The sequence below is a fragment of the Ruditapes philippinarum genome, unplaced genomic scaffold, assembly GCF_026571515.1.
Source record: "Ruditapes philippinarum isolate M1 unplaced genomic scaffold, ASM2657151v2 ctg3697_1_1_1_1, whole genome shotgun sequence".
In the NCBI taxonomy this organism is placed as follows: Eukaryota; Metazoa; Mollusca; class Bivalvia; order Venerida; family Veneridae; genus Ruditapes; species Ruditapes philippinarum.
The window spans coordinates 35,821-52,784 of NW_026863274.1; the positions used below are offsets into that span (position 1 = coordinate 35,821).

At 31.0% G+C, this 16,964-nt stretch overlaps 1 protein-coding gene across 8 annotated transcripts in view; it reads right to left on the reverse strand.

The window, feature by feature from the left end:
- Positions 1–2,718: 2,718 nt before the first annotated feature.
- Positions 2,719–16,964, reverse strand: part of LOC132721674 (NAD(+) hydrolase SARM1-like) — a 42,515-nt gene continuing 28,269 nt past the window's right edge. For 3 of the 8 annotated variants that reach the window (XM_060706015.1, XM_060706022.1, XM_060706016.1), the window contains 5 exons: positions 13,253–13,379; positions 12,428–12,617; positions 11,634–11,755; positions 7,536–7,834; positions 4,911–5,045 (listed from right to left, as the gene is read on the reverse strand). In XM_060706015.1, coding sequence (XP_060561998.1) covers positions 7,567–7,834; positions 11,634–11,755; positions 12,428–12,617; positions 13,253–13,379 — 707 coding nt within the window. In that variant the 3' untranslated portion in view covers positions 4,911–5,045; positions 7,536–7,566. Of the gene's footprint in view, positions 5,046–7,535; positions 7,835–8,453; positions 9,334–11,633; positions 11,756–12,427; positions 12,618–13,252; positions 13,380–16,797; positions 16,825–16,964 lie in introns of those variants that run through there. The other 5 variants (XM_060706019.1, XM_060706018.1, XM_060706017.1 and 2 more) reach the window with 5 other exon arrangements.

Consider the following 16,964-nt stretch of genomic DNA (forward strand, 5'->3'; position numbering starts at 1 on the left):
CAATTTTTTTTTAAATGCATAAACATAACTAAAATATGTTCTCAAAATTGATACATGTTCTCGCTCTTTTTATAGAGATTTTTATTCTATATTTGTACAAATCAAAACAGCTCACAAATAATCTATTCTACTAACACTACATTTGTCAAAATCATTCTCAAAATTAAAAATATTTCAAGGTGTGTGTTTAAAATTTAACCCTTAAATCAATTCTGGAATCAAAAATGATTAGCCCATGCTACCAGTGTATAGTCAGCCAGGTCTTACCGTACTGATATATACAATCTTGCCAAGCTCTATATACTAATAGGCAACTCATAAAATTATACAAAAATGACTAGATGAAAACATCAGCTACATTGTGTTAAAGGGACTACACTGAGATTGTTTTTTGACATGACAGGACTGAAAATAATTTTTCGAGACTTATTATATATTTGATGTAGGTCTAGACCAATAACTTGTGTGCTAAATTTCAGATCATTCACTCACTATTTTCCAGAATAATTATAATTTTGAAAAATTATTCAAAAAAGGAAAAAGTGTTGCAATGCTTTTCACTCACATCAGGCTAAGAATAACACAAACATGTTTTCAATTTAGTTCTGCTTTAGTTCTTAAAAACTATCTTTTGCATAATTATCTTTCTGTATTAAATGCCCTATTTGATCTATATAAGAAATTGAATTATGATTTTTTTCTATGTTTTGGACCTCAGTGGAATTCCTTAAAAGTGAAGCAGTACAGTATTTGGAGTATTAGATAGGAAACAATCTTAATGTGATTGAACATTATATCATATGATATCAATTACATACAATAAAATAGTCAATCAATTTTTATAACTACCTTGTTTTAGTGACACTTTTGAGGTCATAAAGCATTAAATTACATAATACATGGAGGCAACAATTGTTCGACCACCATGCATTATATCTGGCAAGAGAGGACTAGAGGGTATAACCATCAACCTTTCTTAAACTAGCTGGATTATTTCAGCATGCAACAGATCTAAGTCTCCCTATTGACCCTAATGAAGTCAAACCCACTGTAACAAGTTTTGCATAGCTTGCATTATGATAAAATAACCTGCGAAAATTGATGAACCTTAGTAGAGGTAATACACAATATTTATTCAATAAAGACCACTATTTTAATTCATCATATGTCAAGATTTAGAAACAAAAAACTAAGATGGTTCATAAAGAGAAATTTATCATGGTCAGTATAACAAACATAGAAAATGATTTTTTACATAAATAACTGGCAAAAAACAGAGGTAAAATTATGTATATATCTAAAACATCGCTTGGCAACAAATCAATAAACAACAGAAATTCAGAACTACATTATACATATACATGTAAAAAAAGATTAAAAAAAGAAATAGTTAAAAGGGAGAAAAATAATCATATCATATATGAATTTCAGAATAAAAGTGCTATTTTTTATAAGTTATAAGGAATATAATAGTGACATACTAAAAACATTGTTAGTTACATGTATATCAAGTGTCTGTATGACCTCAAATTTTTCTAGTCAATCTATACCTATTTGTGGGTTACTTGGATGACAATTCGTTATCCCACATTATTATACAATGTATACAAGATATCTCCTTTTTAATATAACTCCTTACCCATGGGTTTCAAACCATGTATATTCACAGTCAAAAACAAATAACTAACAGGTATTTCATTTTGATGAGAGATGTCGTAATTAATATTTAGCATATTGAAAAAAAAGAAATCAAAACATTGAAAAAAGATCTATGTATTGCATAAAAAATATGAACACTTCTGTACCATGGTAAACAATTACATCCATGTGACTTAATCACCATTAAAACACAAAAAAATATTTCTATACAGCTACTTGTGTTTTAAAAAAGAATTGACTAAAAGTACAAGAATATATTTCATGAATATAAACACCATCTTTTAGTATTACATTATTTGTGTGTTGTATCCAGCCAAAGTCTTCTTATTTCCATCCCTGTTTCACTTCTTGTGTTTTCTTCCTATTAAAATACATTATGTGAATAAAAATTTGAATTTAAAAAAACAACTTATAAAATCATAAAAATATACATGTATATATTCTAACAGTTTAATATTTCTGTTTAGGTAGTTTAGCTAAAATACTGATTATATCTCTAGTTTTCTTTTCATATATACAATAGAACATCTAAAAGTTAACAGACTATTAACAACTTAATCTAATCATTTTCAGGGTCATGCCAACATAATGAGTGCAGTGGTTGAAAGCTCATTATTAGTCACTATACAGTAACACTGAATCCCTGAAGAATTACCTCCCTAAATCTGTATAATGAACCTGTCCTGCTTTGGACTTTGGAACAGTCCATTGTACTATCATTACCAAGGTGACTTATTTTACTCCCCAATTTCATAAATTTGACTAGTCTTATTTTGAAATTCGGAAGTATCCATTTTAAACTCGAGAGGGTTCACAATCAGAATCCTTGCTATCACATCTGGCAACAGACCATTGTGAAATTTGATTTAGGTCTATTAGAGACTACAATTGATCAAAACCACTTCTAATTACAGTAAGAATAACCTTTTATAAAGAAAAGCAATCAAATATAATGTAATTTCAAGTCAATAAAAAGAAAAAATTAACAATGTTTCATTATATTGCAACTAATTACATTTTCATTAAAAGATCCAGTTAAGGAAATTTTGCCTTTTTATAAAAATTCAGTTGCAGCTATTAATGGCTAAATGTCAGTGTCATTGCATATTCATATTAATGAGATATAGCTCTGCTATTATATACAATAGCTCTCATTGTGTAAACAAAAAACTATAGGAAATAAATAGTTTACAATCTTCTTACAAGAATAAACATGTTTATACCAAAACAACTACCATGCAACATCTATAATACAGATATATTAAAACAAGTGTATATAAGTAACAAGTAAATTTTGGTGAAGTACCCAGGTTAATTCCAACTATATATCAACAAGGGAAATGCAATATATTTCTGAATAAACAAAATCATGTAGCAGTACATGTAACAACAAAACTTAAACAACTCAATATATGAAACACTTGAGTTTGTTAAATGATTTTATAACTCATTATAATACAGCACATTTGAGCTGCGTCGCGATCAGGATCCATGCTGTTCACTTACAAACTCTATAACAAGTAGAGAAACTGATAGCAAACAGCATGGATCCTGATCAGACTGCACGGATGCGCAGGATGGTCTGGATCCATGCTGGTCGCAAACCCATTATGTTGGTTTTGTCATGACGCGGCTCAATTTTGTAACAATGACTCTCATTGGACAATCATAATGTTTATTTAATTTATATACATGTATACAGCTGATGAAAGCAATAAGAATTTGTTTGTCTGTTTTTATGAACACATTTTCAGTCATATCTGGGTAGTCAGTACTCTTAACATGGTAATACTAGGTAACCAGGTTTCAACTAGCCATCATTAGCAAAGGCCACATACTCTGCTTCTCTTTTTACCATAATTGCTTTAGAGGTCAAAGGTAATATTTGAAAACTAAATATGACCTTTTTGTCCTAAATGATATTTTTTCCAAATCAACCAATATATAAATAAGTTATTGCAATTTGATTAATTTTTTAAATATGTCCTTGATGGTCAGAGAGTTTTTGTCAAGGTCACATCTGATTAATTATTACATTAGGATTTATTTATTGAACAATTTTGCACACTTTAATTTTGGTATTTTTAACACTTATATTACAATTATATATGAAATGTTTGTTACAGACTTCAACTGAATTATAAATTATAACAATCCGAATGATCGGCTATTATGACCGACGAAAAGGTCCAAGAAGTTGCAATTGCCCTTTTACAAAATCTGATTTCATTCCATAGAGGGCGTCACCCTTCGGTGCAGATGCAAATTAGTCAGTTATTATTCAAATTTGCAATTAATGGATTCATAAATTTGCAAAATATTGACAACATGAACATAAAGTAACTTACAATAAACATCACAATTATCTAATGAAAAACATCTTTATAAATGTCCAGTATTATAATAAATTTGATGAAATGAACAATTTAAAACAAAATCAAATAAGAACAATGTCAAATAAATTGCATCTGAAATGATATTTATGCACTATGTGTCTATTAGTTTGAGTGCATTGTTGTTTAAGTGATCATTTTATATACTTTAATATTTACTAAAGTATAACAGGCTAACTTTCATGGTTTTATTTTTCCAAACTGAGCAAAAGCTTGAAATTAAATATTTTAAATTAAAATTCTTTAAAAACTAGAATAACTATAGTAAATAGTTAACAGTATAAAGATTTAACAAAGCATAAAGTTCCAGAACTTTACGATATTGTGTCACTCAATCAGAAAACTTCATCTCAAGTAAAAATAATTCACTTCCACAATTTTGTTCTTATCAGTGATTGCCCATTAAGCAATTAAGGCAACTGTGCTATCAAGTCCAAGCAGTTGTTTCCCTTTAAAGAAGAGCTTTGTTAAGTTATTTTGCAGCAGTTATCTACCCTTCAAAAGTTCAGAGTTATCTTGTATTTACAACATGCCACATCTTTATAATTAAATGCTTACTCACTCAGTATTGGAATATTTATGGTTATTTATCTTCCTTATCAAGTAACCTCCCTTGACCATTATGTTATGAGACAGTATACATGAACAGTGCTCTCCCTTTACCAATACACAATTATACAGGTAAATATGTGAGTACATTCCCTTTGTATTATAACTGTATGCATGTGCTAGAGAGTAATCTCCCTTTAGTCTTCAACCTTTTCAGATTTATTCCCCTTTTCTATAGCTTTCTTAGCTGAAACGACACTGCAGATGGGAACCTCCTTCTTGTCATGTTTTCCATGAACATGTTCTGTTCCGTGTACATGTTCTGTTCCGTGTACATGGTCTGGGCCTGGCAGGGATAATGGCTGTGCTGGAGCAATGAGTGTTTGACCATGGATGAATTTGTACAATTTGTCAATACAAGCATCTTGGTAGTCATGAATCCACCTGTAGAAAATCAAATAGAAAAAGATGAAAGGTAATTAAAAATAAATATTTTAAGTCATAACATAAATTGATTTGTTTAATTACTGAAAACATCTTAATATCTTTTTTTTACTTCACAGGAATAAAATAAACATTTCTTGCAAGTAGCTTCATATATTCCTTTTTTGTAAGTTGTTAGTTTTGAATTAAAAATAATCATACATTACCCTGAACAAAGAAAAAGAATGGTCAATAATAACTTAAAAATTATCAATTAAGATAAGATTTACATTTATTGATAACTAATTAAGATGATAGTTGATCTCACTATTAGGCTTATACATAAATTTAAAAGCAATGCAGTAAGACAAGACTCAATACATCAGTGACTTTATACGAAATCTAAAAAGTTGTTTTAGTTGTATTTTTATTTTGGGTTTGGGTTAACATCACACTAGCACAGTATGGCGTCTTTCCAGCTTTACTGGTGGAGGAAAACCCTAGGTGCCCCTCTAAACATGAACAGGTAAAAAAGTAGAACCACAAACATTAAAATTTTCATAAACTAGCTAAACTAGCTGGATAGCTTTCTCACATGAAGAACCCATAAACACTGAGGCAGCTTGAACCTCAAGTGGTGAGAGGCAAGTGGTTTGAAGTCAATGGCCTTAACCACTCAGCCACAGATAACCTTAGATTTAGTTTTCAGATTTTCAGGTATGATGAGGCAGCCACCCTTCTTGATATTTTATTTCTTAAAATTTTTCTTAATAATTTTATTTTTTTGCAGTAACTGAGTATATGTACCTAAAGAAACACATTTGTATGAATTGTGAAAAAAATGCATAATTATGTCTAATCAAGCACTCAAATTAAAGATTTATGCCAACTGTAAGAAGCACTATGATCAATGTTACTAAAATTCAAAGTAAAAATAACAATATTGATGCAATAAATAAATAATGATGTGAAAATATGGAAATATAATCAGAATTTTTCAGTGGTTGTTAAAGTTTATACGGTCATTTTTGGTTATTAGTTTCAGCTGAATGTTACAAAAATACATTAGCTATTGGAAAAACATGGAGACTTTAACCTAGCAATTGCTAGCACCTTTGCAAATAGCAAAAATTTAGCTATAATCATAAACCTCCTATGGAAATAAAACAACATAATTCTTTTAATCTGTAAGATCAAAGAAAAAAGGAATTAAAAGATGAAAGCACCAAATATTAAATAACTGGTAGTATATATCAAGGAAAAGCAATTTACTGATGAGCCACATTTGCAACATCAAGCATTGTGTATATTGTCTACTATATGTATATGTAAACTAAACATGGGAAATACAGCTTTCTGCAAAATGTTGTTTATGTGGTTAAGTTTATGATGTAGAAATGTTTGCAATATTGCAAGTTTATAAAAATCAGGATTTGCAATGTCCACATGCCAAATAACTCTAAAATTCTGAAATCATGATTTTGTGAAGTTTTTGATTCACAAAAATATCCGTTCATACAGTTGTGTTATTTCTTTCAGTATTTCATCACATACAGCAATTTCGAGCCATCTGTTAACTATATATAATATAAAAGGAGCTAAGATGTCAAGCCAAGCAAAGCAGATATAATGTGAACATCAGCAAAGCAAAGTACATCCAAACAAACAAAAATGCAAACAATTACAAAGTTTAAAAAAGCCTAAATAAGTATGAGTAACATTTTCTTTCAGTATGCATGTATGATTAAATACTAAAGTACATTGCTGATTGATGTTTATAGTATAGTCTTAATTGGACATTGTGTGACTTGATAAATATCACGTGTGACATCTACAGTGCCTACTTTATTTGATTGCCAGGTTTATATTTAGAATGTCATATTGACAGAGGCTTACTAGAAGGAAATACAACTTCAGTGTTAGCTCTCAAACTTACTTATTATTCTTCAAAGAGATAAAGAATCATCATTTTTTATCATTAATAATACTATTAACATCAAGATTGTCACATGTTTTTCTCCTAGTTAAGTATAAAGATTAATTTCTAATGAATAGTTTGACCATTAATTCAGAAATATTGTGAACAAAATCCCTGAAATATGTAATAAGAGGGGATGGGTAATACATGTATAGGGATTTTTTAACTCATGGAACTGGTACCAAATAATAGACCTTTGACCCCTTGTGTATAATGTTACCATTTATTTCTTCAATTTTTAGACAATTTTTAGACAAAAAAAAAAACAAAGAAAGTAAGATAAAATGATACAATTATTACACAGAATTCAGTCCTAAGTATTAACTTTACATCTTTTAGTGTTCCATTCTTTGTAAATAATAAGTATACAAAAAAGTTATATAAATTTCATTAAAGAGAAAAACAACAATTTTATCTTTATAATTTTGTTGTTTTGTTTAATTTCTGTAGGTCCCATACTCAGTATGAGGAAAAAATCCCTGGTGTTGCGACAGACAATTATTGTTCTACATTATGCTTTTAAATTTACATACAAAACTACCAAGGTTAGATCACTTCTACAATTTACTCAAGGTACCGCACCAATGAACCAATGACCGGGGCATCTTCTATTGTCCAGTCTCTTGGTTTCGGAAGTTCGAAGCTGTTTTGTGGGGTCAAACTGCAACTTGAACCACGGCTTGACCTTTGACCTAAAGACACTGATGACACTGCCGATGCCGAGTTCTTCAATGCCGTGGCATGGCACATTTTATCCGGGAGCGATTTAAGTTCACCACGTAGGAAACTCTCTACTTTGTTAATACACGCATCTTGATATTCATGCACCCATCTACATCAAGAGGACAGAAACAAAAAAAATCTTTTTCATTCACACAAACAATAAAAAAATAATTATATAGAAATCAATGCATTCACCAGTAAGAATGAAACAGAAAAATTGTAAACAAAATTATAATCAGTGCTTTCAAACGTGTAAAAAAAAGGGGTCATCATAAAAATAGAAAGATCTCCCTTTAACAGCTTATCCAAGAGAAGACTGCAACTGATATCATTTCATGCATAGAAGAACGCCAGTCTATGACCAAAATACAGAACAAGATTCTGACAACAGGTGACTCATATTTTAACTTGATCTAGCTATTATCAACTCACAATGAAAGTTATGATGACTTCAACATTAACACAAATTTCAGTTTGCCCTATTTCATTAACCTAGTTTTAAACACCATATTTTTAAAAATTTTAATACAGCAAACATTTTCAACAAGTATTATGAAGACTATGTTAATTTTTCTCAGGATAAAACTAGACCTAGTAATCGTCAAGATAAACACTGAACAAAACTCATTTAGGTAAAAGACAAAGTTTGGTAAAGATCACTTACATGTAGAGTTCTTAACCTTAGATGACCTGTTTTCTGAACTTGAACCCTAAAAGCTTAACATTAACTTTGAAACTCGCAACAATGCCAATATTTGAATTCAAATATTCATATCACGGACAGATATTCAGCCATGAAAAAAAAATCCAATATTTGAATAATATGTTTGAATACATTGCAATATTGATTCCAGTATATAATTTCTTCCAAATTTAAGATAGAGTACTTAATCTTCATCAGCATTTAAAATACAGGGAAAATTTATGTGAGCTTTGCCAGATTTCAGATATTCTTATATTTGTGAAAGGCATGTATAGATCTGGTTCTGCCGAGATTGTACAACACATCAAGGTATACTGGTAACAAAGTAAAAACCGGGCACGATTTTGGTTACACATACATATACAAAAAGACAAGGTGAACACTCCATGCCAGTTCCCCATTCTTATGACTGGGGCTTAGAAAATAAACAAACTGGGAAGTGACATTCTTTGTCAGTTCATATGATTGTTTACAGACAATTTACAAGACAATGCCATCTGCCAACAAAAGCATCATAAGTGATATAAAGTCCCTTTTCAACAAAGCTCAAATGCAGCAGTTTGTTATTTCAAATGATAAAGAACCAACTTTGTTAATAAACATGCATTCCAGTCACACCAGACAGATATTCCCTGCCACATTTTCTTTATATATGTAATATATGTATATCACACAGTGTTCATATCTATCTATGTCATTATATTTTAAAACTATGTGTAATTCCATATAAAACTATTCTTAATTCTCGTTAGGAATTGAATTCAAGGATTTTAGAAAATTTCTATTTGAGAAAAGACAGATATGATTTTACACAAAATGTTTATGTTGTTGTTGGTTATTTTTTCATGAAAACTGTTGCGATATTTACCTGTGAACTCAAGATAATTGAGAGAACTAAAATCAATCTTTCCAAGAAAAAGAAGTCAAAAAAGTTTTTAAGCTTATGTAATTTTTTTTTCAAAATATAAAAACCTTGAACATTCATTCCAATGATTCAGTCTAATTTATAAACTGGTAAACAGATTATTCTAATATATAAGATACTAAACATGCAATAAATAATAGTGTTATATTATTTCTTTCATAATGGCATTTCCTCACATTTTGTTTTTTTTGATCTTTTATAACATGTAATTGTAATGTAATTTTATAAATCATGGTGTTTGAAAAGCTTTCACTTTAGTAGTAATAAATCCTGGTGTTCCAAAGGCTTTTTATGCAGTGTTCAAAAAGCTTTTTTTGCAGTTATAAATCCTGATGTTTGAAAGGCTTTTTTTTTTGCGGTAATACATCCTGGTGTACGAAAAGCTTCTTTTTTTTTGCAGTAATGAATCTTTTTAGTTAAAAAGCATTTATTTGCTGTAACTATTATTATCTTTGTAATGTTTCAAAAAAAAAAAAAACATGTGCAATAATAATTAATAACATTAAACAATGTAACAAGAGGGCCATGATGGCCCTGAGGTCGCTCACCTGTATATAGCCCCCCCCCCCCCCCCCCCCCCGGCCAATTTTTACAGACTTGGTAGACACCATAAGAAGATGTTTCATGCTAAACATCTAAGTTCTAGCTCATTGGTTTTTTAAAAGAAGATTTTTAAGTTTTTACTATACACATATAGTTAAAAACAATGACACCCCTGGGGCAGGGCCAGTTTTGACCCTGGGCTTTTATTTGAACAAACTTTGTAGATATTTACTTAAAGATGTTTCATGTATAATATCTAAACTCAAACTATTTGGGTTTTTTCAAAGAAGATTTTTAAGTTTTTGCTATACATATAAGGAAAATCAATGACCCCCGGGCAGGGCCAGTTTTGACCCCAGGGCTTTTATTTGAACATACTTGGTAGACACCCATTAGAACATGTTTCATGCTAAATATCTTAGCTCTAGCTCTTTGAGTTCTTTAAAAGAAGATTTTTTAAGTTTTTACTATATGCATATAGGGAAAATCAATGACCCCTTGGGCGGGGCCAATTTTGACCCCAGGGCTTTTATTTGAACAAACTTGGTAGACACTCATTAGAAGATGTTTCATGCTAAATATCTTAGCTCTAGCTCTTTGGGTTCTTTAAAAGAAGATTTTTTAAGTTTTTACTATATGCATATAGGGAAAATCTATGACCCCCTGGGACGGGGCCAATTTTGACCCCAGGGCTTTTTATTTGAACAAACTTGGTAGACATTCACTAGAAGATGTTTCATGCTAAATATCTAAGCTCTAGCTCTTACGGTTCTTTAAAAGAAGATTTTTTAAGTTTTTACTATATGCATATAGGGAAAATCAATGACCCCCCGGGGCGGGGCCAATTTTGACCCCAGGGCTTTTATTTGAACAAACTTGGTAGACACATTACTAGAAGATATTTCATGTCAAATATCTAAGCTCTAGCTCTTTGGGTTCTTTAAAAGAAGATTTTTTAAGTTTTTACTATATGCATATAGGGAAAATCAATGACCCCCTGGGGCGGGACCAATTATGACCCCAGGGCTTTTATTTGAACAAACTTGGTAGACATTCACTAGAAGATGTTTCATGCCAAATATCTAAGCTCTAGCTTTTACAGTTCTTTAAAAGAAGATTTTTTAAGTTTTTACTATATGCATATAGGGAAAATCAATGACCCCCCGGGCGGGGCCAATTTTGACCCCAGGGCTTTTATTTGAACAAAATTGGTAGACACTCACTAGAAGATGTTTCATGCCAAATATCTTAGCTCTAGCTCTTTGGGTTCTTTAAAAGAAGATTTTTTAAGTTTTTACTATATGCATATAGGGAAAATCAATGACCCCCTGGGGCGGGGCCAATTTTGACCCTAGGACTTTTATTTGAACAAACTTGGTAGACACTCATTAGAAGTTGTTTCATGCCAAATATCTAAGCTCTAGCTTTTTGGGTTCTTTAAAAGAACATATTTAAAGATTTTTCTTTCGGTTGCCATGGCAACCAGAGTTCTGCATGAAATGGAATTCTTTGAACAATCTTGATAGAGCTTCATACAAAGAGTATTCCTGCCAAGTTTCATTAACATTGGCCTTGGGGTATCATAGAAGATGTCCTTAGAATATTTAAAATGTGGACGGACAACAGACGACGGACGCCATTTGGTTGGCCATCCTAAAAGCTCACCTGCACTTTGTGCAAGGTGAGCTAAAAATACAACCAGGATAACAATTGTTTCACCAAATAACCGGCTCTTACCTAATCCCGTTAAAATAGCACACAGGTCTCATGTCATCGGGTAATTGTTCCGGTTCCGGCCAGTCACAGTTGTCTAGGATCGGTATAATGTTACACTGACTCTCCAAGGCCGTCACTATCTCCTACAAGTATTTATAAAGTCATCCTGCATATAAATCTTGATTCTAGTATAAATATGTTGAGAGAAATGATATGAAAGATTATAAAATTAATTCTAGAACAAAGATACCTCAGAATTTATTACTATGACCACACCATGATCAAATACCTTACTGTGTAAAAAAAGTTCTAGAACAAAGGTTTCATAGAGTTTAACACTATGACCACATTATAACCAAAGACTATACTGCATAAAATTGTGTGTCTAAGACTCAAAGGCTTCACAAAAAAACGACAGCATAAGGTAAACAGTAGATTGATGTGTTAGCCAAGGTTGACATCATCTTGTCAGGGGTGAACAGTGTGTTCTATTACCCACAGTGGGATGTGATATTATTTAATTACAATGAACAAATCCAATCCAAGAAAGACATAACTCAGTATGTGTGTGAGAAAGGTTTGGTAATATCAGCCAGCCGAAAAATGATGTTACCATGTGACATTACTGATTGCTACTCTCTGACATCATATCAATTCAATTCAATAGCTTTATTGTACAAAAGGCCTCCAGCCCATACACAGTACGTAACAGATAAGGCTATAATAGTAAATAAATCACCTGACATCAAACCTGATAATATTTGTCTGGAAGACAATTTTCCCAGCAGTCAAAGGGTTAATGATAATTAACGTACCTTGTGAACCCAGTCCTGCCTGTCTGTATCTCCGATACACCTGTCTAGAGCATTGGTGGTCAATACCAGGAGAAAATGTTTGGCAAGTTTTATATTCATGAGTAGATTCTCATCAAACTTGCCAGCTCGTAGTCGATCTATGTCCAGAAAGACAGAAAACCCTCGCAACTGTAGATGAACCTTCAACAAACTGTCAATAGAAAACAATCATACAGTATATAACACACAATAAAATGACTTCTCTTGTCACCTTATTTTAACTCAGTCTCAAGAAATTTTTTATTTAACTTTATACAAGTAATTTATCCTCCATATTTAATTTTATAAAGGGGAGTTAATTTGATATAAAGTGGTTTGGTTTGTTTTTGGTAAGCAGTTAAAACCCTTACTTACTTGAAAGAATTTGACAAAGATAATGTGATTTAAAACCCAGAAAAAATTATGTAAAGAATTAGTGGCTTAACTGTGTCTCTTTCTGAATCCTACAGATTGTAGGTATGAGCCCAACTGGGGCAACAATCTTGTTCCCTTATTAATTTTGACACCATGTTTTCCTCATATGACACCTGGACCAAGGTATGACACAAATTTTCTAAGCTCAAACTCAGATCTCCAGTATTTGATTGGTCAAAAACCAGCTCAGAATGCACACTGACCAATGAAAATTTAGAGATTTCAGACTGAACTCAGAAAAAAATATTATAACCACAAGACAAGTAATGGTCAGTTCTAGGAAACATACACATAAGTTGAAGAAAGAAATAGCTTATAACTTTCTTCAAAAACAAGATTAAATAAATAATGCTTGACTTGTATAGTACAGACCTGGCAAGTTGAGATCCTGTGGATCTTCTATAACTTATGAACACATCAACAGGTCTAGGACAGATAGCCAGGCTGGCTCCACAATCTATACTTGATCTTGTTACCAGACCGCCGGAGCTTCTAAGATCTGAAAAAAACACACACTTGTTTCATTACATTACTTCAATGAATACATCGATATTTAGCCATTGTGTAAACCTTATGAAAATGGGCTCAATTTATAGCTCACTATAACAATAACAACAGATTCAAATCACCACAAAAAAAATATATGCTGTATCTATACTACTTAGACATTACAATTCAAAATTAACAGAAAAACTAGAAAAATAACAAAAAGCTTTAAATACAGAATGGGTTTGAAAATCACATATCCAATTTCAGCCCTGGAATTTTGATAGGATCATAACAATTACAAACTTCAAAATAGCCTAATTCATATGTGCAAAAGCAAAAATTCACAATACGCTATGCATATATTTGTTTATGTACAATTAACTAAAATAAGTAAGATTATAAATAGTGCAAACCTAAAATACACTCAACTATTCATACATGAATATAGAAAAGTCAGAATATTAATAAACATTATATCTCAGCTAAGTGTAAGTTTCAAATACATTTATATCTACATACATCACAAGAAAGTATCATTTATATTCACTATTCAAGCTTATGAACTATAAAAAGAAATTCTTTGAATAAAAAAAAGAGGAAATTGACCAAGCAATCCCTTTTGTTGGGTTTTATCATTCAATTCAAATTACAATGTTCCATCATAATATTGAGGAAATTACCCCTTTTACCACCTCACGAACCCTCCTACAGTCACTAATTGTTCTTAGAAAGTTTGGAATGGAAGTCATTGACTGGAGGAAAATTGGGTTAGTTTATAGAATTTTTGTGTTTGAAGCTATATAAGCCTATTGAAACACCCTCGAATCCGTTCCTGGAACCAACAAGTACTTGGCAATGAATGTAAAGTTTCTTGCTCAAGGAAACAACGGCTTGCCCCTTGAATGGGCCAGCAATCCTTAGATTACTAGTCTGACACGTTAACCACTTTGCCACGCCGCCACTCTAATAGGGTTGAAAACCATTAAAGTGAACATAAATTTCAAAAGGATGAATGTAGTGTGATTGTCCAGTCATCATAGTATCTCTAAAAAATTTCATGGACTGATATCAAACACTAAAAAAATATATTCATATAAAGGAATTCCACTTCTAAAATTGAATTTCTTACATACATCAACTTGGGCATGTAAAACTGGCATATATGCAAAAGACAATAAAGAATAAACTCAGAAATAAATTAAAACCATATTTTTGTGCTATTCTTAGCCCAATCTGAGTGAAAATCATTGCAACACTTTTCAATTTTGGATCATTTTTCGCAATTAGAAGTTTTGCTGGAAAGATGGAGAGGACATTATCTAAAATTTTGCACATGAGTTCTTGGTCATTATACCTAGTATATACATACACCAAATGGAGTATTATTTCTTAAAGAATAATTTCCAGTCTCATTATTCCAAAAAACCTCAATGGAGTCCCTCTAACTATATAATATTTAAAAGTGATAAAACTGAATGATAAGTTGTTAGAATAAAGCATTATCATAAGGGTATGGTAAGTAAGTTATTATTTCTACACTGCATCACAATTTTAAAATCATCTAAAAAAAACAATGTCAACGTCCAACTTACACATGGTACAAAACACAAACAACAACTGGAAGACACTGAATTGTAAAGGACGTGCCACAGTTAAAAAACAACATTTTTTCCAAAAGGTGGGGGAAAATGGAAAGACTTATACATTTTCTATAAGGAAAATAAGGTAAATAGACATGGCACAGTGAATGAACATTATTTACCTCAAAAAGGTGGGGGGAAAAGGGAAGACTGAAATAAGGAAAATAGACAACAAAAACAGAAATAATGAATATTGGGAAATAGAATAAACTATAAAGGACAGTGGGGAAAGTAGAAAAAAACTTTAAGTAATATGCAAAATATCCTCAGACAACACATTCAACTTTTCTCAGTCCTGGATAGTACATGTATAATTAAAGAAAAGTAGAAAAAGGGGGAATAATTCTGCAAAAGCACTTGGCAGACTTACCTGCCATGATTTTGAATGAGTTTATCTTTTTATCATTCAAAATGCATTCTAATTTTGATGATGATCAAATATTGCAAGTTTAAAGTGAATACCTCTTAAAGTTTTTGAGAATTGTACCAAAACAAAAAAAATTAACAAAGAAATTAGAAGTTGGAAAAGAGACATAACTGAGTAAAAAAATAATAATAATAGATTACCTACACTATTAAAATTGCATTCCAATTCTGATACTGAGCAAGTATTCCAAGTTTTATGTGAATATCTTTGATAGTTTTTGAGAAATGGACATCAGCAAAATAATTTAAGTTTAAAAAGAGGCATAACTGCCAAAATGAAATAAATTTAGGTTTGTCTGCCCTTCTACCATGGCTGTGAACATGACTGTACAGCTTGAAGCGAATAACTTTGATAGTTTCAGAGAAAATTGACTTTTATCAAGAAGGTTAACCAATGATGTAGATGCCAATGCAGATAAGATGGTCATGATCATCTAAGCTTCAATTTTTCTCTCTCAATAAAGTGGAGCAAAAATGAGGCAACCAAATTGGAACATTTTTTTTCAAAAATGTGTAATGAATAATTACCTTTTATCTAGATTTGAATTAAAAAAAGAATTTCATGCAAAATCAATGCCTTGATATAAATGTAATAGCAATAAAAATAATTTGCAGAAACATATGGTATGATTTGTGTAACAAAACAGATAATCAAAGTAAACGAATACCTGATTTTAAATTGAAACCACTATTCCATTGGTTATGGAAAATGTGTACTAAACATGAAATTGAGATTGAATATCATTTTTTTATAAAGGTGTACAATACCTAATAATGCCTAATTTGCAGAATGTTGTTCTGGATTTGGAATGTTCCATTTTCATTTTGGGAGAAGGGGGTTTAATACCATAAATTTAAGCAGAAGTTATTTCTCAGGTCAGACTGCACACCTGTGATGTTTTATTGATGGTAGTACTTGGTTCTCAGTACATAGGTATATTACTCATGAATGTATTAAAATGTTAAAAGAAGCTTTTGATATCTTTGAAATATACTGTTGAAAATGTAGCAAAAAATCCATTTAAGTCACTGTGTATATTGCATTACGTGTCTGAAGCCATACTTCATGTAATTAAGAATATATGATTATTTTGTAAATGGTAACAATAAGCAATAGTTCCCCTGACTATGCCTGGGATACATGAAAACTGGATTTTAAGCTCACTAGTTTTGATAGAAAAAGTTCCATTATTCTCTGCAGAATTTGCTGCTTCAGGTAAATACATGTGAAGTCAAAAAAGCAGAACTTTTTAAGTTAGTAAATTATTCTGTCTATCTAAGGCAAATATTATTTCACAAAAACTTAGGGGGTGTGAATTATTAATCAAATCCACAACTGATTTTTCCAATATTAATACTTACACTGTTCTATCTTTGTTTTCATTTCATCTGTTTACAGATTAAATATAAAAAAATGCAGTTAAATATAAAGATAATGTTAATATATAAAAAAATAATTATTTAAAATAAATAGATGGTCAGTTATTTCTATAAATACAGGATTTATTTTCATTGAGTGGTATGAAAAT